Here is a 25028-nt window from a genome sequence, read left to right as displayed (position 1 = left end):
TTATATACCTATTTGCTATCATGCAAACAAAACTATATCTTGTTAAGTCAAAAAAAAGGAATGGTTGGCAGTATCTTTCACCCGCCAAGTACCACAAAAGTTTCTTGGTTTGATACACATAACAATGAACTGAGCATGCCACTTTTTTATGTGCCTAGGAAAAGGTAAACCGACAGACAAACGGCAAGTCATTGCAGCAGCTATTGCAACTACCTGCATTGTGCCAGCGAGAAAGCAAAATGTCGTTGAGTTCTGTCTTGCGTGGGACATGCCCAAGATCCATTTTGGATCAAGGGAAAAAGAGCATGCAAGGTAAGAGAAGTAGAACAGGAAGAAAAATCACTTCCATTTTTCCATGCAGACGAGACCTTTTCTTTAAAAAAAATTAGTCTAGCATAAAGGCAATTTTGACCCAGTTGGCTACATTATTTGGTCTGCACAAATTTCAATCTCCTGAGGGAAAATTCTACAAGATATGTTTATACATTTATTTCCCCCCCACCCACAAAAACTTTCTTAAGGAACAGTATGTACATTTCTGAAGTTTTATGACAGAGGAGTTTATTTGGCCCATTGTCTGCGCCAGCTCTCCAAGTCAACTATACATTGTGTCATTTCCTTGTCTTTTCCCTAAAACCCTACATTTTTTCTTCCTTTTTTCAATCATCCAATTCCCTCTTTAATGCCTCATGTGAACTTGACTCTGCCACCCTCAATATATTCCAGATCCTAATCGCCCACATAAAAGTTTCTCTTCATGGCTCTGTTACTACTTTTGCAAAATATTTTAAATCTGTGCCTTTTTATTCTAATCATTTCTCCAGTGGCACCATCTTTCCCTATCAACTGCCAGAACCCTCTTTCTCGCTACTTGACGAGAAACAGTCCCAACCTTTCCAATCAATCTACATAACTGATGGTTCCAGAGATAAGTAACTTTCACACAAATCTTCTTTGCACGTCTTCCCTTAAAGTGTGCTGCCCAGAGCTTCACACAGTTGACTCCAGTTGTGGCTGAACTAGTGTTTTATACATTAAATGTAACCTTCTTGCTCTTTTATTCTATGCTATTTTAAATAAAACTAAAATTGCTACATTTTCTATAATAGCTCCCCCTCTCAACCTATCCTGCCACCTTCAATGACCTGTCTGTGTCTGTACTCTGGTCCTGCTGCTCCTGTACCTCCATTTGGATTGGACTATTTTTGTTATCTAATTTCTGTCCATATTCTCCTGACCAAAATGAATCGCTTTATATTTTTCCATATTGAACTTCATCTGCTGTGTGACTGTTCATCTGACCAACTTGTCCTTTTTGAAATTTTAGATTATCTTCTTCACCATTCACAATGCTGCAGAATTTCACATCATCAAATTTTGAGGTTGTGCATTTTCACTAAAGTCTAGGACACTAGTATCCAAAAAACAAATGTCCCAACACAATCCGGTAATCTCCACTCCAAACCTACCTTCAGCCCAAAGAAAGTGTCCATTTATCAGGGCTCTATTTCCTGTTACTCAGCTAATTTTGTATCCATGTTGCCACTGTCCCTTTTATCTCATGAAGAGAGAAGTTTGTGTTCAATTTGGTTACGTGACACTGGTGTATGTCTTTTGGGAAGTCCATGTACACTACATCAAGATGACTATCATTAATCCATTACCTCAAAGCAAAACCTCTAGCTGATTAGTTAAAAATGATTTGCCCTTAAGAAAATACATTTATTAAGTATTCCATTTGCACAAATGACTTATTAATTTTATTCAAATTACTATTTCTCCACTTCCCCAGTACTGAAGTTAAACTCAACAGCTTATAGTTACTGGGATTCTCTTGACACCCTATTTGGAACAAGCATATCATTTGTAGTTCTCAAGATTTCTCTCACCACGGCGATGTTTTAAAAATTATGGCCTGTGCTTCCACAGTTTCCTCTTATCCCTCCGTATTCTTGAATGTATCTAATCTGGTACTGTAGATTTATCCATTATAAGTTCTCACATCCTATCAATTACCATTTCAATTTCAACTGTCTGCCATTCGTGAAAATGCTATTGTGAGGATGTTGATGGTCCCTAATTGTCCATGTCTTTGTAGCCCACATGTCTCATAGTAAATTGATATTTCTGCATTTTTTGATTTAAAGTTATTAATTCATGTTGTACTAATTCCTTCACTTTTTCTTTTTGCTCAGTTGGAGCAGCCAAGCTTCATTACATTGTCATTACTGTTTTAAAACTTGTATGTCTTCGTTGTTTCCCATTGAAAGCTGATTGCTCTCCTCTGTAAATTCCTTGTACATATCCTTTTGACGGTAGGGTGTCCAGAATTATACCCACTACTGCACGTTTCCATGGTAGGGTGAGTAATGAATGACTCGTTCGAACTCCAGAGTCAAAAACCCTTGGAAACACTTCAATTCATACTTTTATTTTGGCCAAAGGCTTTTACTGAATAGTCAGTACTTGTAGCAATTTTTTGTTTTAATGGTCACTTTATTGTGCATACCTAATAAACTTTTTTATCTCTTGATCAGCTACAGCCTTATATTTTTTCATTTTATATTACTTTGGGCTAGTTTTTAATAAGTCATTCAGCACAAACCAGAAGGTTTGATGTTTGGTTTGTTGCCTGTGACAGGACCCATGATGGAAAAACCTGGTAATACCAGTGCAGACAGAACAAAACTGCCTTAAATTAACCAAGATATTATTTCTTTGTGTATGTCTGACCTGCATGTTCTGCAACCTTTGTACTTTTCCAAATATATCATATAAGTTCATACCTTATTTATCTTATTAGGATTGTTGTAATAAAATGTTAATGTATGGCACAATAATTTGAAGAGGAATATAAATTGGTAACTATCATCACAGATTTGAGATATTTGGGCTTCAACTGTTTCATCAGCATTTAAGAGTGGAGTTCAAATGTATATTGGGATTGTTTATTATACTGCTAAGAGAATATTAAAGCCTTCTGGCAATGATGTATGCTGCTAACTTTAGTTAAATTTTGTTTCTAGGTGGTACACACGTTTTTTTGGGGCAAGTGGAGATGCTGCTCCTGCTTTGAGTCACTACTCCTTAACGCATTACAAGCAGTGGGAACAACAGATTGATGATTGGCAACATCCAATTTTAGAAAATGGGTAAATAGTGCAAAGTTAAGCATAAGGCAAATTTGCATTTTCCATATAAACTTGCCCTTTGCTACGTTTTTTTAAAAATAGGATCATTTATTTTATCCACTTCCTAATGTTTAAACTACCTATAATCAGTTGTTTAGAAGACGGTGAAACAATATGCAATGTATAATTTTGTCCCCTACATGTTACACAGTGCAAGCATTTTATGCATCTTCAATCAAATATTTGTTTGTGCAGCCTAAAGTGCAGGTTGAATGTTGACCTCATCAGAACTTACAATTGTAATTGATTTTATCATTATTTAGTGGAACTAAATTGGTGAATGTACAATTAAAATGGTATGTTCTTGATTATGTATTTATTCTCCTGACTGTTCATTATGCACTAAATAACAAATGAGGTCTCACTTAAACTTTATATGAAAAAGATTATTGAACCATTGTTGTTTGGAAAAATAGAGTTGGAACAAAAGTAACGGAAGTGCTGGAGAAACCCTGCAGATCTGGCAGCCTTCTATTTCGAGTGTGGTGCTAGAAAAGCACAGCAGGTCAGGCAGCATCTGAGGAGCAGGAGAACTAATGTTTTGGGCATAAGCCCTTCATCAGCATCTTCTATATACCTTGCAGCCTTTGGGACTCAACATTGGCTTTAACAATTTCAGATTTTGAACAGACTCCTCCAGGTTTGTTGCCTATGCCCACATCCCTAAATCCTGTTCGATGTGGGTTCCTCGGACACCAATAACCCATTTACACTTCTCATTAGCACCCTACTCAGTATTAATCTCTTGATTTAGCAGAAATCCGTCTGTCCTCGCCCTCTGTCCTTCATTGGTACTGACCAAACATTTTGACTGTTGTTACTCCACAGATGCTGCCAGATCTGCTGAGTTTCTCCAAGACTTTGATTTCGTCTGATTTTGAGCATCAGCAGTTCTTTGTTTCATTGAAAAAGAAATTGAGGCTGCCAAAAACAGGTTGAAAAATCAAAGTTTGTCAGATCCTAATGCAATACATAAACTTTATTTTCTCAGTTGTCCTATGCTAAATACATATTTTCCCCCTTTAATTTCTATTCTTCCGATCTTGAGAGAATACTATTTCTTTCCTTAAGTTATAGGAACAGCAGTTTTCTTATGTTACCTTGGCCAAATAAACTAAATGTTTCAGCCTAGAAACTGAATTTTGGAGTCTGTCCTTGCCTGATATAACTGTTAAACTGCCCAGTTTTGGACAATAGACTATATTACAAACAGCAGTCCTTTGTTTTCAGTTTTGCTGAGTCTAATTAGGATTAGCTAATTCAACACTGCAACTATCTATTAAATCATTAGCGAAGGTTTTTTGTAATTTCATTTCAAGTTTGAGTAATTTACATGCATTGCCCAACAATTACCAAATACATTTGGCAAAGTAGAAATAGTATGAGTGAGGACAGATGTGTAGGTCAAAAGTTAAAGCATTTTGTCTGGTGGAGGAGGTAGTGAGCAAATACTGGAAATAAACCAACTTGGAATGTTGCTGATGAGTGCATCCGTCAATGAGGAACTATAACAAAAATATTTTAAATATTCCATATTAATACACCTTTAACTGAACCAGTCCAGTCCATTCTATACCAAATGAAATTTTGCAGGGCAAAATCGTAATGTTAGAATTTTATTAGCTTTTATTATTTGCTTCCATGAAGTTTTATAAATTTGAATATCTTGATGTTCACAAATTGATAATTTGTGAATGCCATCATTGTTTCTTAAGACAAATCTTGAAGTGCTCCTGAAGTGAACACCATCTCCATCCCCAAATTAATTACAAAACAAGACAGAATGCCCACTTTATTTATAGAGAATTGCCCTACTTATGATGATCTTCTGGTTAACTGACTTTAGCAAGTTTTTATGGAAATGACCAGACCTGCATTTATACACTTTTGCACACATGTTTTGCACATATTTATCACAGAAATCAAATCCTTTTTTTTAATCTGAAACTTTTTAAATTTGGAGTGTCTGTGTTCACATTTTTCTGTTCCCATTAATTCAACAGCCAATTACCTGACTGGTACAAGTCAGCCTTATTTAATGAACTATACTTCATATCTGATGGAGGAACAATTTGGCTTCAAGTGACTGATGATTTAAATATAACAAATGGCTTGACTGTTCAGAGGAATCAGCTTCCGCCTCTACCCAAAGTGATGAAGGAATATGGACGGTTTGCATATTTAGAAGGTAGATATACTGTTGATGTACAGTACAATGTTGTTACACTCAGAATAACAATCAGTTTTCCCTATGGCCATCATCAGTGTGAGTGGTTCTATCATCTCTTGGAGACTAATCCAGACTTTTGTTTTGCATAATTTCAGTATTAAATTTGACTAGAGGTTTGATAATGTTTTGTTTTCCAAACAGTTTACATTGAAATTGCCACATATAAGAGGGCAGCACGGTAGCACAGTGGTTAGCACTGCTGCCTCACAGTGCCAGAGATCCGGGTTCCATTTCCGCCCCAGGCGACTGACTGACTGTGTGGAGTTTGCACGTTCTCCCCGTGTCTGCGTGGGTTTCCTCCAGATGCTCTGCTTTCCTCCCACAGTCCCAAAAAATGTGCAGGTTAGGTGAATTGGCCATGCTAAATTGTGTGTCGTGTTAGGTGAAGGGGTAAATTTAGGGGAATGGGTGTGGGTGGGTTGCTCTTCAGAGGGTCGGTATGGACTTGTTGGGCCGAAGGGCTTGTTTCCAAACTGTAAGTAATTTAATCTAATTTAGTCTAATTAAAATTAGACAATTGACCAAATGAATATTTTGAAAAATACTTGGTCAACAAGTAAATCATTCTGCTATTCCCTCAGTTTTTGATTTTACTCTAAAATCTAGTGGAGTACTTCCCAAACATTTTCCTGACATAAATTTTAATGCTTCTCATATCTTGTCCAGCAATCATAATTCTGGAATTACAAGAGATTATTTCCATTGGGTGGATGGCTCCGAGGTAGTTTTGTGTTTTATATTGAAGGGTCCTTTTCCCTTAAACTCATTAGCATTGTGAGTCATAATTTTGGAAACTCTGATTCAATAAATAGACCAATTTGTAGGAAGCATCTAATAAACATGGAACTGTTCTTTGCTACTGAAATGACTACCTGGTTGTGCATAAAGAATCAAGTGTTTTAAAGTATCAATTATTTTTCTCATACACTGTAGGACAGGAGTATCGAATGTACAATACATACGATGTTCATTTTTATGCGTCATTTGCACTAATTATGCTATGGCCCAAACTGGAACTTAGTCTACAGTATGATATTGGTAAGTTATATCTACTCCATTTGGTGCATTTTACAAGAATAATACTGTTCTGAATTTTTTATGGGGCTAAAGTAATTGCCTGGTCTTGAGAGTTCTTTTCTTTTCTGGGATGTGATCATTTCTGGCTAGGCCAATACATATTGTCCATCCCTAATTATCCTGAAAGGTGGTGGAGCCAGAACTGTTTTATAGATATACGACAAAGGAAAGAGTAGGGTCCATTAGGGACCAAAATGGCAATATGCGAATGGAGCCAGAGAAATAGAGGTCATCTGTATTTACAATCTGTTTTATAAGGATGATGTAGATCTAGAAACTAAGGAGGGGAGTGTGATATGATTGAACAAGTCAGCATTGATGGGGAGGATGTGTTTGCGTTTTTCGCAGGCTTGAAAATAGCTAAGTCCCCAGGCCCAGATGATATCTATTTCAGGCTTCTGTGATAGGCAAGGGAGGAGATTGTTCAGTCTCTAACTTTAATTTTCTAATCCTCTCTGATCACAGGATGCTGGAGGACAGTTAATGTAGCGGTATTATTCAAAAAAGGTAGTAGGGATAATCTAGCAAACTACAGGCCAGTGAATCTAATGTCTACCAGCTATGGAAAGCAAACTATTGGGTGAAGGAAATTGAGCGACAGAATTAATCTCCATTCTCCAGAGGCATGAATTAATCACATGGTCAGCGTGGCTATTCAGGAGGATATGTCTGAACAAATTTGAGATATACCAGAACTTCAAGAGGTGAGTGTAGTGGCCATCATTGAGGAAGAGGTGCTGGGGAAGCTGAAAGGGGATACATCACTCAGACAAGATTGGCTACACTGCAGGGTTCTGAAGAAGATAGCTGAAGAGATTTATAGAGGCATTGTGGTGATCTTTCAGGACTCACTGGAGTCAGGGAGGGTCATAGAGGACTGGAAAATGTAAAACCGTGTTTAAGAAGGGAGAGAGGCAGCAGATGGGAATCTATAGGTTGGTTTACCTGACTTTAGTCATTGGTAAGATTTAAGAGTCCATTGTTAAGGATGAAATTGCGGGCTGGGTGCTGGCAGGTGGGACTAGATTGGGTTGGGATATCTGGTCGGCATGGACAGGTTGGACCGAAGGGTCTGTTTCCATGCTGTACATCTCTATGACTCTACTTGGAAGTGCATGGTAAAATAAGGCTGAGTTATCAAGGCTTTGTCAAGAGGAGATCATGTCTGACAAACCTGTTAAATTATTTGAGGAGGTAATGAGTAAATTAAGGAGAATGTGATATGTTTGGATTTCCAGAAAGCCTTTGGCAAGTACTGCACAAGAGGCTGCTAACTAAGATAAAAGTCCATGTTGAGGGCAAAATACTGTCATGGATAGAGGATTGGATGATTGGCAGAAAGTGAGGATAACAGGATCGTTTTCAGGATAGCAGCTGATGCATACAGGGTAGTGGATTTTTCAGAGGTCAGTATTGGTACTGCAACTATTCATGTCATACATTAATGATCTGGAAAAAGGAACTTAGGGCATTGTTGCTAAGTTTGCAAATGACAAATATAGTTGGAGAGACAGGTGGTGTAGAGGAAGTGGTAAGGCTGCAGAAGGTCTTGTACGTGCTAGGCAAGCGGGCAAAGAATTAACAGATGCAATATAATGTAGGAAAGTGAGGTTATAAATTTTGGTATGAAGAATAGCGATGCACAATATTTTCTAAATAGGGGAAGGCTTTAGAAATCTGAAGCATAAAGGGACTTTGGAGTTGTAATTCATTAATTACTTAAGGTTAACATACAGGTTCATTTGGCACTTAAGAAGGCAACTGCAATGTTAGCATTCATTTCAAGAAGTCTAGAATACAAGAGCAAAGCAGTACTGGTGAGGCTGTATAAGGCTGTGATCAGATGACATTTGGAATATTTTGTGAGCAGTTTTGGGTCCTGAATCTAAGGAAAGGCAGGTTTACAAGAATGATACCAGGGTTGATGGGCTTGTCATATGAGGAGCAATTTAAGCCTCGTGTTCATACTGAATGAAGTTTAGAAGGATGAGGAGGAGTTCTAATTGAAACTTTCAGAATACTTATAGGCCTGGATACAATGGACATGGAGAAGGTGTAGGGGAGACTAGTACCTGAGGTCACAGCCTCAGAATGAAGGGATGACCGTTTAGAATTGAGATGAGGAATTTCTTCAGCCATAGGGTGGTTAGTCAATGGAACTCATTGCCGCAGAGTGCTGTGGAGGTCAAGTCATTGAATGTATTTAAGAGAGAGTGGTTCTTGATTAATGAGGGAATCAAGGGTTATTGGAAGAATGAAGGAGAATAGGGGTTGAGGCACATATCAACTGTGATCAAAAGGTAGAGCAGACTTGATTGGCTGAATGGCCTAAATCTGCTCCTATATCCTATGGTCTAAGGAGGTTATGGAGGGGTTGTATATAATGGTAGTTGGGGCACAGCTGGAGAACTTTGTACAGTCTGGCGGCTATACTGTAGGAACAATGTCATTGCACTAGAAATTCACTTAATTTTCAGCGATTAAGAGAGACTAGATAGGCTAGGATAGTTTTATTTTGAATGAGAAGGCCAATGTTAGACCTGTTTGAGGCATACAAAACTACAAGGGGCATAAGTAGGGAGAAAAATTTTGTCCCTTGGAATATTCAATAACTAGGGGCACAATTTTTAAGATAAGTAGTAGGAGTTTAAGAAGGGATTTGAGGGAAAATTATTTTGTCTTGGCAATTGTGGGTATCTGGAACTTGGTGCCGGAAAGGGTACAGAGGTAGGAACTATCAAGTAAGTAATTAGATGACCACTGTGTTCTGTATGATTACTTACAAAGTAAATAAATTGGTGGGTTTACAGCGGATTTTGCCTAACTTGCATTGCTCCAAGAAGCCAGGACAAATGTATGAGGGCACATGTGGTCAAATCATCACAACAAGCCTGTGATTAGCACTGCATCTCAGTTGTAAGGCATGTGGTTTTCACTAGTGGAAGAGATTTGCTTGGAACCTGAGAATATTGTGCAAATCCAAAATTTGGCATAGATTCAGAATTTTAGTGATTTGTATATAGGTAAGTCATTGAGAGTTGCTTACATATTGAAAATTCAAAGCAAATTCCTTTTTTCTTAAAGCTGCTGCTGTACTGAAGGAGGATAATACACAGCGAATACACTTGATGAATGGTAGATTGGCAAAAGTGAATACATCAAATGTAGTTCCACATGATATCGGAGATCCGGGTGAGATTGGTGCATTGCTTCGGTGATAAAATTAAACTTGTAATTTGTCAAAGCTCAACAGGAGCAAATTAATTTTTGCTTTCTTTTTCCATATAATAATTTACTTTCAAGAATGCTTGTCCTTTTAAAGGATTTCAATTTCTCTTTGCTGTTTAATTTGGCATAATTTTATTACTTTTTGCTTAGCTGGAATTCCGCTATTGTTTTTCTATAGTTTATTTAACGCATTGGTATCTATAGGGAAAATGTTATGCAGGCATGTACATTTAAATTAAAGCTTTCCACTACTTTAAACAGGCTCTCAGAAATGTTTATATATGTAATTGTGCCAACACTGGTCACTTGTGATTATTCTCAATTCCAGTTTCCTATTCTTTCCAGTGCCATCTAATATTTTTTCAAATACTTATTTCATATTCCTATCGCTGTGTTGCTTGTCCATAGTCTACTAATTTGAATGAAGAAATACTTTCTTTCTATATATTTTGCTCATTTGACCTAATTTTGTGGTCAGTGTTGAAGACATAGTGCTCTCCTTTCATGCTGCTTTAAGCTGCCTACAGACTTTCCAAGCTTTTGAAGAGCATTTGCTGTCATGTCTGAACATATGCACTGTCTGACTCTGACATGTGAGTGTTTCTTAAGCAATCTGAAAAACTGAGATACATAGTCTAAACTAGGAAGTATTGGTTATAATATTTAATTTGTGTAAAAACATAAATGGAAAGGGAAGGAAAGATGATATTTAGAGACAATTGGAGTTTTCCAGTGGTCTTTTTATCCTCTGCTTCTGTTCATGTAGCCAGGACTGTGTACATTTTTCTCTTTATTTGGCATCAACATGTCCTGTCCTGTACATAGCTTGCTGTTAATTATACTTCAGTGTGTTTTCATGATGACATAACCTGCCATTTTGGGCAGCTGTTTTGTACATGATATTGCAATGTACTCTGGTACAGAATATTGGAGCCACAAGTATTGATCAACATAAGTCTTAGTTCCCATTTTTAGCAAGCCAGGGAACTGTAGACCAGTGTGCCTAATGTCGGTGGTGGGCAAGTTGTTGGAGGTAATCCTGAGGGACAGGATGTACATGTATTTGGAAAGGCAAGGACTGATTAGGGATAGTCAACATGGCTTTGTGCATGGGAAATCATATTTCACAAACTTGTTTGAATTTTTTGAGGAAGTTACAGAGGATTGATGAGGGCAGAGCAGTAGATGTGATCTATATGGACTTCAGTAAGGCGTTTGACAAGGTTCCCCATTGGAGACTGATTAGCAAGGTTAGATCTCACAGAATACAGGAATAACTAGCCATTTGGATACAGAACTGGCTCAAAGGTAGAAGACAGAGGGTGGTGGTGGAGGGTTTTTTCAGACTGGAGGCCTGTGAACAGTGGAGTGCCACAAGGATCTGGGTCCTCTACTTTGTCATTTAAATAAATGATTTGGATGCAAGCATAAGAGGTACAGTTAGTAAGTTTGCAGATGACACCAAAATTGGAGGTGTAGTGGACAGCGAAGAGGGTTACCTCCAGTCACAACAAGATCTTGACCAGATGGGCCAATGGGCAGAGAAGTGGCAGATGGAGTTTAATTCAGATAAATGCAAGGTGCTGCATTTTGGGAAAGCAAATCTTAGCAGGACATATACACTTAATGGTAAGGTCCTAGGAAGTGTTCCTGAACAAAGAGACCTTGGAGTGCAGGTTCATAGCTCCTTGAAAGTGGAGTCACAGGTAGATAGGATAGTGAAGAAGGCGTATGGAATGCTTTCTTTTATTGGTCAGAGTGTTGAGTACAGGAGTTGGGAGGTCATGTTGCGGCTGTGCAGGACATTGGTTAGGCCACTGTTGGAATATTGCGTGCAATTCTGGTCTCCTTCAATATCGGCAAGATGTTGTGAAACTTGAAGAGGTTCAGAAAAGATTTACAAGGATATTGCCAGGGTTGGAGGATTTGAGCTACAGAGAGAGGCTGAACAGACTGGGGCTGTTTTCCCTGGAGTGTCAGAGGCTGAGGGGTGACCTTTATAGAGGTTTACAAAATTGAAGGGCATGGATAGGATAAATAGACAAAATCTTTTCCCTGTGGTCGTGGAGTCCAGAACTGGAGGGCATAGGTTTAGGGTGAGAGGGGAAAGATATAAGAGATCTACGGGGCAACGTTTTCACTCAGAGGATGGTACAAGTATGGAATGAGCTGCTAGAAGTGGTGGAGGCTGGTACAATTGCAACATTTAAGAGGCATTTGGATGGATATGTGAATAGGAAGGGTTTGGAGGGATATGAGCTGGGTACTAGCAGGTGGGGCTAGATTGGGTTGGGATATCTGGTTGGCATGGACGATTTGGACCGATGGGTCTGTTTCAATGCTGTACATCTCTATGACTCTATGACTTTATTTAAGATAGATACACTGGAGAATTGGTGATGAAAGTTTGAAACCTACAATCTGTTGAGTGTGGCTAATTCAGGTAGAAAGTGCAAAAAAGGTTGGCTTTGCGCACAAGCTTTGAACTAGTTATGGCTCCATATTCTGCCTACCATGCAGTAGGAAACTGGAGTTCCTCACTTCCTCAAACACCATAATGCACCTTAGGCACTCCTTTTTAGGTGGTATCTCCCTGGAGTACCATAAATTATATACATTACACAACCTGTCAAAACCTGTTGAGGTTAACTCACAATGTGGTCTCCTCTACGTTGGGGAGTAGAGATGCAGGTTGAGTAACAACTTTGCAGAACATTTGCATTTTGTCCGCAGAAATGACCCTGAGCTTCCAGTTGCCTATCACTTCAATAAATCACTGTTCTCTGGCCAACATCTTTGTTCTAGTGTTGTGTCTCCGACTTGCTTAGTGCTCCAGCAAAGCTCATCACAAGTTGGAAGAACAGCACCTCATTTCCTACTTGGAAACTCTACAACCTTCTGTACTTTATTGAGTTCAAAACTTTTGGGGCTTGAGCACCCTCTCCATATCCTTGCCTCATGCCCCACATGCCAGGCCTTGTCATTACATGAGCTGCTATCACTAACAACCCACTGTCAGTCATTAATGGTTCCTTCTAGCAATTATTCATTCTCCTAAGCTGACCTTTTACCTAGCTCTTTGTCTATCCAACATTTTCTCTCTCTCTCTCTCTCTCTCTCTCTCTCTCTCTTTTTAGGCTCCATCTCCACCTGTTCGTTACACCACCTCCTCCTCCTCCCTTCACCCCACCTTCAGCATATATACCAATCTCTTCATCGCTACAATCAATTCTGAAGAAGGATCACTGGATCTGAAATGTTTAATTCTGCATTCTCTCCACAGATACTGCCAGACCTGCAGAGCTTTTCTGGCAACTTCTGTTTTTGTTAAAGACTACTTTTGTTCACCACAGATCTAATTGAGATGATCTCCATACCTCAAATCAAATAAGACTATGGAAAATTATTTTGTCAACAAAGCAAATTACAAATATATGAATCTTAATGCCTGTGAACTTTATGAAAACTAAAACACAAGATCCAAGTTAGGGTCGTGTGCTTTAAAAAATCCTACTTCATTCTGGGCTCAGCCTTCATGCACCAGAGAGCTATAATCTCCATGGATTTGTTTAGTTCAAAGAAGGCACAATTCCTAGACAAATGTCTTTATCTACCAAGAATAGGTCTCTTACATGAATATATGTAGCTTCTAAACTGTTTTTGTTAAGAATTGCACTAGTACAAACTTTCACATTGTCAATTGGCTTGCAATTAGCTCATTATGTTTACTAGGTATAGTCATTCTATTGACTAGGCATGCTGTTTTTTTTTTGAATTGTGAAACCATGAGGTAAAAACTTTGGTGCATTCTCTGTGGAAATTTCTCAACCTTACACCCTTTTCTTATACAGTGTAAAATATTGCTTCTTTTGAAAATTGGCATCCTTGCATCTCTCATGATGAGTTAAGCTGAAATGACTTGTCAGCATATCTCCTTTCTCAGCAGTATTGAAGTTCTGTGCCACAAAGCAACAGTCTGTAGCTTTCATAAAATTGACGGTCAGATTTTCTAATCAAAGTCAAAAAGCTCAATTTAAGAATTAAATAAATGCAAAATGTCTAAATGCTGGAAGCTCAGACTTTCATGCCTGTAGAATGGGTATACAAATTAACATTTTTGTTTTGGATTTCATTTTCAATCAGTAGATTTTCTATTGACTCCGGAAAATAGACGAGTGGAATACCAGTTGACCAACATTTTCAATTCAAAGTGACAGCAAATTATTTAACTATGGAAGATGTTATTTAGTGGCTGTGCTCTTGGAACAAAGTACAAGGAGAGCAGTGCCCTGCTGGGGAAGGCTGCTGCCTGGATGTACTACTCAGTTTTTCTTTGTAGAAACTAAAATAACTTAATCAAAAAAATTGTTTAAGTCATTCCAGTTAAAAATGTCCTTCTTTATAATTTTTTTTTTTGCTAGATGATGAACCATGGGAAAGAGTCAATGCTTATTTGATTCATGATACAGCCGACTGGAAGGATCTCAACCTGAAATTTATTCTACAAGTTTATAGAGACTACTATTTAACTGACGATGTTACATTCCTTAAAGACATGTGGTCTATCTGCCAGGTAGAGATGGTTCAATAAGTCTTTTTTTAAATTGTTTTCAGTTGTTCTGTATAAAATAACTCTTTAAATATCCTGTCTAGGCAGTCTAAAAGTTTAAACCATGGGTTAAGTCAGCTATTCAAATAGCTCACAACCTATAATATGAATTGCAAATGTGGAATTTGGGTAATACATAATGTTAACATGATAAATGAGGAAGAAAAATATTATACTTGGAAGGTCTTGGATTCCAAGCGTAGCAACTGATGTTCTGTTAATAAAGACTTTTGAAAAGCAGATCTATAATTTTATAAATACATCACGCTGTGTATGTATTTGGAGATTTTTGGCTTTGTGGGAATTTTATAATTAATATTACAATGTTGCTATTAAATTCCATTAAACTCAGTAGTGACCATACTGACAGCATAAAGTTCTTGGGAAAACAGCTTGGAATTAAAAACATGCCCAGAATGGTGTTTGCTACAAACCATACTTGCTGCACATCCTGATTCTTCAAGATGTTCCATTAAACATTCAAACATCATGGAATAGCTTCAGTCATGAGAGTCTGTGCAATTACTTAATCATATTTAGGAAGGTGATGGAGTATAATGTGGGAAAGTGTGAAATTATGCACTTTTACAGAGAGACTAGAGGAGCTGGATATTATTTAATAAAGAGACTTGCAGAAAGCAACAGGACAGAGATTTGGGAGTCCTTGTGCATAAGTCAAAAAAAGCTAGCAGACAAGATCAGCAGATCATACAGAAGGCAAAGACCTTGGAGTATGAAAAGTAGGGAGGTCTTGCTAAAGCTGCACAAGGAGTAGCCACACAATAGCTGGAATACTGTGAACAGTTTGGCCCCCTTTATCTGAGCAACAGTATACTTGTATTGGAGGCAGTTGAGAGAAGGTTGACTAGATTGACTCTGGGAACAAAAGGATTTTCTTGCAAGAAGAGATTGAGTAGTTTGGCCCTGTACTCATTGGTGTTTAGAAGAATGAGAGGGGATCATATTGAAGTCTAAGATTTTTAAGCAACTTGATAGGTTAGATGGGAAAAAGTTGGGAGAGTGTGGGCATAATCAGAATAAGTGGGATTAGCCATTTTAGACAGATGAGGAGAAATCTCTCTCCTCCGGGAAGATATTGAATCTAAGTCTTTTGAGGACTGTTCCAGGCTGAGATAGACAGACTGTTTAATCTGTAAGGATTTCCAGAGTTGTAAGGGCAAGGCAAGAAAATGGATTTGAAGATTATTGATCAGCTATGATCTCATTGAATGGGGGATCAGAATCAGTGGGCTGAATGACCTACTTTTGCTACTGTGTTTTATCATCCTATGGTGATGTTAATAGAGCTACCTATTAAACCCAATTACAAAGCATGAAGACTTCATGGTGATTCTGGAGCGAAGCCTTTGACTTTGCTTAACTAAGAAAGTGATTTAGTTTTTCCAGAAATCTGGTAAAGAAATTAGAATTACAGCTCAGCTTCGTGCCAGTTGGTTTGAGAAATTTCAAATCTGTAGAGACCTTTTAATCTGCTAATGGATTTTTTTCTCTTTCCTATGTTACAAATAATCTGACAGATTAGAGGAAATTCCATTTTTAACACTACTGTGCCCGTTGCCTTAGAAGTGGCCTATTCTGAGGTGTCAATTATTTAGTCTCCTGGAAGATTAGAGAAACACATTGGGACATGTTATTGTAATGTATCTCTATTCCTAGGTCATGCTATAATATAACTAAATATTAGGTAATAAGTTGCTGAATGTGAGCAATGTCATATCTTATTTCCAAGTGAGTCTAGTGATGCTGAGCTTAAGAAAATATCAAGTGCTTCTAATGCACTTAGATTCTCCTTTAAGCAACGAGAGCGAAACTGTACACCGAACGTGGGTGGCACAATGGTTAGCACTGCTGCCTCACAGCGCCAGAGACCAGGGTTCTATTCCCGCCTCAGGCGACTGACTGACTGTGTGGAGTTTGCACATTCTCCCCGTGTCTCTGTGGGTTTCCCCCGGGTGCTCCGGTTTCCTCCCACAGTCCAAAAATGTGCAGGTTAGGTGAATTGGCCATGCTAAATTGCCCGTAGTGTTAGGTGCAGGGGTAAAATGTAGGGGAATGGTCTGGGTGGGTTGCTCTTTGAAGGGTCGATGTGGACTTGTTGGGCTGAAGGGCCTGTTTCCACACTGTAAGTAATCTAATCTAATCTCAGAACTCCAGATTCAGTATAACTAAAACATCTACATTATATCCTGTCATTTAAAAAGCTGATCCTACTTGTTGAACCTCCTGCTCACTCATATATCCTGCACTCTGTCTTGGTCTTTGCAGACTTTCCAACTTGCTGCTTCTCCTACCCTCTAACACACTCTCTTGCTGCTGACCATCTAATTTTTGGCCTCTGCTACCAGACTCTTCTCTTGCTATTTTTAATGCCAAACCTCCTGCTCCTAACTGTTGCTTATCCATTTTTCTCTCCTTAACATATTGGCACCAATGATATAGCCAGGAAAGGGATTGAGGATCTGAAAAGTGACTACAGAGAGCTAGGTTGGAGGCTGAAGAGCAGGACGAGTAGGATAGTGATCTCAGATTTGCTACCGGTCCCAAGAGACCATGAGGTGAGGAACATTCAGCGAGTGCAGCTTAACATGTGGCTGCGAGGCTAGTGCAGGAGGGAGGGTTTCAGAAACTTAGACCATTGGGATGCCTTCTGGGGAAGGTGGGACCTGAACTGGAGGGGCACAAATGTCCTGTGTGGGAGATTTGTTAGTGTGGCATGGGAAAGTTTAAACTAGTTGGCAAGGGGGTGGGAACCAGAGCTACATATCTGAGAGGGGGGTAGTTGTGGATGGGGCAGCGACAGGATACAGTGAATCTATCGGGTGATGAATCAAAGGATCGGTTAAAGTGTGTTTGCTTTAATGCAAGGACTGTCATAAATAAGACTGATGAACTTCGAGCATGGTTCAGTACTTGGGACTATGATGTTGTGGCCATGACGGAGACATGGGTTTCACAGGGGCAGGAATGGTTGCTAGATGTTCCAGGATTTAAAACGTTTAAAAAGAACAGGGAGGGTGGAAAAGGAGAAGGGAAATGGTGATCATTGGTAATCACAGCTACAGAAACAAAGGTGATTGAGGAAGGTTTATCTACTGAGTCAGTATGGATGGAAGCTAGGAACAGCAAGGGAGCAGCCACGTCAATAGGGGGTTTTCTACAGAGCCCCTAATAGCAGTTGGGAGATTGAAGAACTCATAGGCTGGCAAATTTTGGAAAATTGCAGAGGTAGCAGGGTTGTTGTTATGGGTGACTTCAACTTTCCCAAAATTGATTGGGACCTCCTTCGTACAGATGATTTGGATGGAGCTGTTTTTGTCGGGTGTGTTCAGGAGGGTTTCCTTACTTAGTATGTAGACAGACCAACAAGGGGAGAGGCCATTTTGGATTTGGTGCTCGCCAATGAGCCAGGACAGGTGCCAGATCTTGTGGTGGGAGAACACTTTTGGTAACAGTGACCACAACTGCCTGTCATTCACCATAGCCTTGGAGTGGGAAAGGAGCAATTGCCAAGGGAAGGTATTTAATTGCGGAAAAGGTAATTATGACACTGTCAGACAGGAGTTGGGAGCAATTGTTCCACAGAAAGGGCACAACAGACATATGGAGACTGTTTGTTTAAGGAGCAGTTGTTGCGTGATACACAAGTTTGTTCCTCTGAGACAGGCAAGAAGGGGTAAGATTCAGGAGCCTTGGATGATGAGAACAGAGGAGATTCTTGTCCAAAGGAAGAAGGCAGCTTATGTAAGGTGGAGGTAGCAAGGATCTAGCACAGCTTTAGAGGATTACAGGCTTGCTAGAAAGGAGCTCAGAAATGGATTGAGGAGAGCCAGGAGGGGGCACAAAAGACTTGGCAATTAAGGATTAGGGAGAACCCAAAGGCATTTTACTCATACGTGAGGAATAAGAGAATGATCAGGGAGAAGGTAGGGCCGGTCAGGGATAGCGTAGGGAACTTGTGCATGGATTTTGAGCAGATGGGGAAGCCCTAAATGAGTTTTTTGCTTCAGTTTTAATGAAGGAAAGGGACCTTGTTGAGAATGAGAACTTTGAGGAGCTGGGATACAAGCGTGACCAGATCAAGATTGATGAAGTTGATGTGCTGGAAACTTTGGCAAACATTAAGATTGATAAGTCCCCAGAGCCAGAGCAGATTTATCCTAGGTTGTTCCGGGAAGCAAGAAAGGAGGTTGCTAAGCCGCTGGCGAATATCTTTGCTTCCTCACTCTCCACAGGAGTTGTACTGGAGAATTGGAAGGAGGCGAATGTTGTTCCACTTTTCAAGAAGGGTAATGGGGAAAACTCTGACAATTACAGACCAGTCAGTCTTTCATCTGTGGCCAGCAAGGTTTTGGATACAATTCTGAGGGATAGGATTTAACACTATTTGAAATAGCATGATTAAAGGCAGTCAGCATGGCTTTGAGAAGGGCAGGTCATGCCCACAAATCTTACTGAGTTCTTTGAGGAGGTGCCGAGACAGGTCAACAAAGGTCAAGAAGTGGATGTGGTGTATATGGACTTCTGCAAGGCATTTGATAAAGTTTCCCATGGTAGGCTCATTCATAAAGTCAGGAGGAGGGATACAGGGAGATTTGGCTGTCTGGATTCAGAATTGGTTGGCTGACAGAAGGCAGAGAGTGGTTGTAGGTGGAAAGTATTCTGCCTGGAGGTCAGTGTTGAGTGGGGTCCCGCAGGGCTCTGTTCTTGGGCCTCTGCTCTCTGTAGTTTTTAGAAATGGCTTGGATGAGGAGGTTGAGGGGTGGGTTAGTAAATTTGCTGATGACACAAAGGTTGGAGGTGCACTTGATAGTATAGAGGGCGATTGCAGACTGCAGCGCGACATAGACAGGATGCAGAGCTGGGCTGAGAACTGGCAAATGGAGTTCAACCTGGATAAATGCGAAGTGATGCATTTTGGAAGGTCAAACTGGAATGCTGAATATAGGATTATAGACAGGATTCTTGGCAGTGTGGAGGAACAGAGGGATCTTGGTGTGCAAGTGCATAGATCCCTCAAAGTTGCCACCCAAGTGGATATGGTTGTTAAGAAAGCATATAGTGTTTTGGCTTTCATTATCAGGGGGATAGAGTTTAAGAGCTGCGAGGTTTTGCTACAGCTGTACAAGTCCCCTGGTGTGACCACATTTGGAATACTGTGCCCAGTTCTGGTTGCCCTACTATAGGAAAGATATGGAGGCTTTGGAGAGGGTGTAAAAAAAGGTTTACCAGGATGCTGCCTGGACTGGAAGGCTTGTTTTACGAAGAGAGGTTTTTTAAGCTTGGACTTTCCTGTTTGGAGAGGAGGAGGAAGAGAGGTGACCTGATCAAGGTATACAAGGTAATGAGAGGCATAGATAGGGTCAACAGCCAGAGACTTATCTCCAGGGCAGGATTGACTGGCATGAGGGGTTATAGTTTTAAGATATTAGGGAGAAGGTATAGAGGAGACGTCAGAGGTAGGTTCTTTCTGCATAGAGTTATGAATGCATGGAATGTGTTGCCAGCAGTGGTGGTGGAAACAGTCATTAGGGACATTTAAGCAACTGCTGGACACATGGACAGCAGTGAATTGAGGGATGTGTAGGTTAGGTAATCTTATTTTAGATTAGGAATAATCTTCGGCACAACATCATGGGCCGAAGGGCCTGTTCTGTGCTGTACTTTGTTCTTTGTTCTAACCCTTGCTGTCAGTAAAGCAAGCTTTGACAGCTGTAGGACCTTGGGGATCTGACGACAATGACATCAATTTATAACAACCCCACTTCTGGGACCTGCATTTTCACAACACCTGAGCTTGGCTTCAGATCAGATCAAATTCGATCTGGACCTCCTTGAACAGGAATTTATGTTTCAAAGTTGCAGCTTGTGAAACATGAAAGTGCACCTTGAAATGTTGAGCTATTATAATCGTTGTGCAGTCACATCATGTCCTAACACCGCACAGTTCCTTCACTTGCAATGAGGGAATGGGAGACGGGAGCAGATATTCTAAAATGAGAGGTGAGTGGGAGTGGCAGAGACTGCAGGTTGGAGGTTTTACAGTAAGGGGATGGGTTAGGGAGCAGCAAAATGTTCTCCATTGGGTCATCATATCTGTGAAACAACTTCAAAACTGAATCTTAGAATTGTAAATGAAATTACCCTGTTGACTAACATTGGAAAATAGCAAAAAGAAATTGAACAAAGTTGGAGTGAGGATGTAATTGTACTTTAATTATTGCAATAAAAGCCAATGTTCATTTGTCTTCTGAACCAACTGCTGCATTTTTCTACTTTTTTGAGTTGTATACACCAGAACATCCAGATGCCTCTCGGTGGTACAGTTTTGTAGTCTTTATTCTTTCTAAAAGTATGCTGCTTTATTCTTACCAAAGTGGACAAATTCACATTTTCCTGCATTGTATTCCATCTGCCAAAATTTGCTGACTAACTTGATTTTTCCATTTCCCTTTGCAAGCTATGACCTTTTTCCAATTTACACTCCTGCCTATTTTTATATCACTAGTAAATTTAGCAACCATACATTTGATCTGTTCATCCAAGTTAATAATATAGTTGGGACCCAGTATTGACCCCTGTGACACTGTTGAAAAGACCAGAGTTATGCCAGTTTTGTCCTTCCTCTTAGCTAATTGTGTCTTCAAGCTCCACTCTTCCCTAACCCTCGAAAGAAAAACAACCATGAGCTCTTACTTTGTGTAGTAACTATTGTGGCACCTTATCAAATAATCCAATCCAAGTATGTCACTTGTGCAGGTTTCCTTTTATCCAATTTGCTTGTTATTTCCTCCAAGAATTCTAATAAATTAGTTAAATATGGATTTGCTTTCATAAAACCTGTCACAAGTATTATAATATACTTTACGTCCTGATTTTTACCTGTTATTAATGGATTCTAAAGTTTCCCTGTACAGGTCTTAACTAACTGGCAAATAGTTTCATGCTTTTTGTCTCCTCTCCTTTCTTAAATAGAATGTTACATTAGCAATTTTTATGATCCACTAGGAACATTTCTGAATTTAGAGAATTTTGGAATTTCACATGTGCAATCTCTGCAACCTCCTTTTTGAGACCCAAGGGTCAGGCCAGGGGGAGTTTCAACCTTTAGTTCTAATAAAAAGCAGTTTGGTAAGATTGTATCATTGGCAAAATTTCTTTCCAACTCTTTTTTTTTTGAGAGAACATTACAGATCAAGAATACTGAAATTGCTTATTGCAGGTTATTGTATAATTCATGTTTCTCAAATATTGAAGTACTGAAGTTTCAATAGATGTTTAACAAAATTAGGATTCCACTTGTGTTTCAGCATTTGGGAATAAGTAAGTATTCCTTAAATAGAATTGATAGATGATTTAGAAGGAAAAACTATAGTAAAATAATATGTAAATTTTGGGAAGCTTAATGAGCTGAATGAAGTTTGTTCACTGCTTTTCGCACTGTATTCAAATAATTACCTTTTGTAAAGCTGGTAGATCATCTTGTTTCACCATATTTTTAAGGAGTGAGGAAACCCCAACATCAAAAGAGGTGAACTTTAACAATCTGACTTTGGTTGTTTGAACGTTTGTATGGAATTTAAAGCAAGATTAATAACTGATGAAAACGGAGTTTGTAACTTCAATACTGTTTTTAGGCTGTCATGGATTCTGAACTGAAGTTTGATACTGATGGAGATGGACTTATTGAAAACTCTGGTTATGCTGACCAGACCTATGATGGTTGGGCTGTAACGGGACCTAGGTAAGAAATCCACCCCTCTCTTTTTTTTATTTAAAGGTACAAGCCAATTTTATTGAGAGCAATTCAAATCTGCTCTTTTTACTTTCAACTTGACTTGTATCTTTCATCTTCATTGTGCTATGCATTATTCTTCAAAGAACATATACAGGAAATCTTCTATTCTGTAACTGCTCTTAATTTTAATATATCGAAATATCCTAATCTACTTCAAAGGAGCATAATCAAACAGTATTTGACGTTAAGATGCTTAAAATGGCTACTGGGGCTGACATTTCTGTTGATACCCTCTTGTCCGTTTAGTCAAAATCTGACCTGTGTTCCAAGTCCCTCAGATCATGAATGGAACATTAGTATTTACAATATGTTCATTAGTGTACTTCAGTTACTGTCCTGTTTTTTGTATTGTATGCCACAGTGTATCACCAGGAACAGTGAAAGTGTGACTCAAAATGTTGAACTATTATAATCGTTGTGCAGTCTCATCACATCCTAACATCACATAGCTCCTTCACTTGCAATGAGGGAATGGGAGAGGAGAGAAGATGGTTCTAAAGTAAACAACTTTGTTTAAAGTCTGCCTTTTGGTAGTTTCACAAGTAACATTCATTTTGACTCAAACTATGAGGAGTGTTGTTGGTTAGTTCTGCAAAGCTGATGTGTATCGACTGTTCAAAATAATTCTGTTTTCTTTGTATAAATTGCAGTGCCTACTGTGGCGGGCTATGGTTAGCATCTGTGTGTATTATGTGCAAGATGGCTGAGATACTTAAAGAAGAAGAAGAATACAAAAAATACAGAGACATACTAGAAAAAGGAAAAGAAGCTTTTGAGAGGATCTTGTGGAATGGTAAGCCTTATTCCTGAATTTAGCTATAACATATAATAGCACTTTGATTAAAAATATTACTGGAAAAAAAAACAACACTTGAACTAGAATAATTCTTTCCTAGCCTGTTAACTAGAATAGATAAAACTCCACATCTTGTGGAGAAGAAGGGATTTCCCTTAAGACCATACGAAATGGAAACATGGCTAGGCCATTCAGCCCCTCGAGTCTGCTGTGCCATCCAACACTTCTCACGTGTATTTCCCTGTATAACTTGATTCCCCTTCTGATCAAGAATTTATCTCTCTCAACCTTAAATATCCACAAGGACTCTGTCCCCACAGCTGTTAGTGGCAGGGTGTTCTAAAGGCACACAACCCTTTGAGAGAAGAGATTCCTCCTCATCTCAATCTTAAATTGATGTCCCTTTTATTCTGAGATGATGCCTTCTGATCCTGGAGCCTCCCATGAGGGGAAACATTTACCCTGTCAAGTTCCTCAAGAATCGTAACTGTTGCAATGAGAGATCCTGTCATTTTTCTAAACTCCAGCAAGTGGAGCTCCACCTTCCTTAGCCTTTGATCGTCAGACAATCCCTCTATACTGGAGATATCCAGCAGAGCTTCCTTGAACTGCCTGCAATGAAAGCCCCTTCCTTAACTAAACTGCTCTCAGTTCTAGTTGTCATCTCACCAACACCTTGTACAGTTGCAGCAAGACTTCTCTATTCTTGTATCCCAACTCCCTTGAAATAAGGGTTAACATTCCATTAGCCTTCCTAATTACTGTGTATTTGCGTACTAGTTTTGCTTCATGCACAAGTACCCCAAGCCCCTTTTGGTGTTGCAGTTTTCTGCAGTTTTTTTTCTCCGTTGAAATATACTTTTTTTGTTCTCTCTTAAAATGAGCAACTTCACATGTTTCCAATTCCCATTTTTCTGTCAATTAACTTTTAAGAAAATGATTGCTAAACATAAAATGTTTAATCACCTAAGCTTCAATGAAGATGTGCTGTGTTGGGAATCCTCATTCTTTGTGTTACCAGTTTTTGATTTGCTGCTTTAAAAGTACTGATTAATCAGGTTCTCCTTTCTCAACAACACACCCTTCTAACTTTTTAACCCTGAGATGGATAGATTCTTGGAATACAAAGGAGTGAAAAGTTATTAGCATCAGCAGGAATCTGGACTGGAGATGAGCCATTATCTTAATAAATGGTGGAGAGGATCAGCAAGCCAAATGGCCTATTTCTGCTCTTTGTCTATATGTACTTCAGTTACTGTCCTGTTTTTGTATTGTATGCCACAGTGTCTCACCAGGAACTGTGAAAGTGTGACTCAAAATGTTGAACTCTTATAATCGTTGTGCAGTCTCATCACATCCTAACATCACATAGGGAACCATTTATTTAATATGTGCATTTTGTGTTAATCTCTTTTTGGATACTAACTATTGTGAAGAGTTTTCAGTAGTTTGAGGTGTGATGTAAGTAGGTCATACATCCCAATGACTAGTGGACTGTACAAAAACAGCACATCCAGTTGATCATTTGCAGCAGGCAGAAGGCCAATTAGATTCATGAGGTTAGATTCCCTGCGGTGTGGAAACAGGCCCTTCAGCCCAACAAGTCCACACCGGCCCTCCGAAGAGCAACTCACCCAGACCCATTTCCCTCTGTCTAATGCACCCTGCGCCATGGGCAATTTAGCCTGGCCAATTCACCCAACCTGCTCATCTTTGGATATGGGAGGAAACTGGAGCACCCAGAGCAAACCCACACAGACACGGGGAGAATGTGCAAACTCAACACAGACAGTCACCCAAGGCAGGAATCGAACCCAGGTTCCTGGTGCTGTTAGGCAATAGTGCTAACCACTGAGCCACCATGCTGCCCTATTTGTGCTGAATCAGCCTGTGCTTGTAAGCCACAAAGCGCATTCACTATTGGATGCAATTCTGATATCGGAAATAGTTTATTAAATATCTGAAGTCTGTTACAAAGTTACACTAGAAATCAATTTAAGATAATCAGTAGGCTCTCTCTGCGTATTCGTGTGTATTAGAAGCTATTGCACACAAGACCTTGTTTTGATTATGTTCCTTTG

General features: G+C 39.3%; 1 protein-coding gene across 1 annotated transcript in view; it reads left to right on the top strand.

Annotated features, from left to right (window-relative positions):
• The window catches only part of gba2 (glucosidase, beta (bile acid) 2), a 68173-nt gene that overhangs the window by 29516 nt on the left and 13629 nt on the right, over positions 1–25028 (top strand). The window contains exons 7-14 of the mRNA XM_072572188.1: positions 159–312; positions 3027–3152; positions 5195–5379; positions 6355–6459; positions 9583–9690; positions 14148–14299; positions 21991–22097; positions 22802–22944. Of these exons, the coding sequence (XP_072428289.1) occupies positions 159–312; positions 3027–3152; positions 5195–5379; positions 6355–6459; positions 9583–9690; positions 14148–14299; positions 21991–22097; positions 22802–22944 (1080 nt within the window). The remainder of the gene's footprint in view (positions 1–158; positions 313–3026; positions 3153–5194; positions 5380–6354; positions 6460–9582; positions 9691–14147; positions 14300–21990; positions 22098–22801; positions 22945–25028) is intronic.

This window comes from Chiloscyllium punctatum, chromosome 1 (genome assembly GCF_047496795.1).
Source record: "Chiloscyllium punctatum isolate Juve2018m chromosome 1, sChiPun1.3, whole genome shotgun sequence".
In the NCBI taxonomy this organism is placed as follows: domain Eukaryota; kingdom Metazoa; phylum Chordata; class Chondrichthyes; order Orectolobiformes; family Hemiscylliidae; genus Chiloscyllium; species Chiloscyllium punctatum.
The sequence above is the reverse complement of the archived record's forward strand: the minus strand, read 5'-3'. Positions and strand labels throughout refer to the sequence as shown.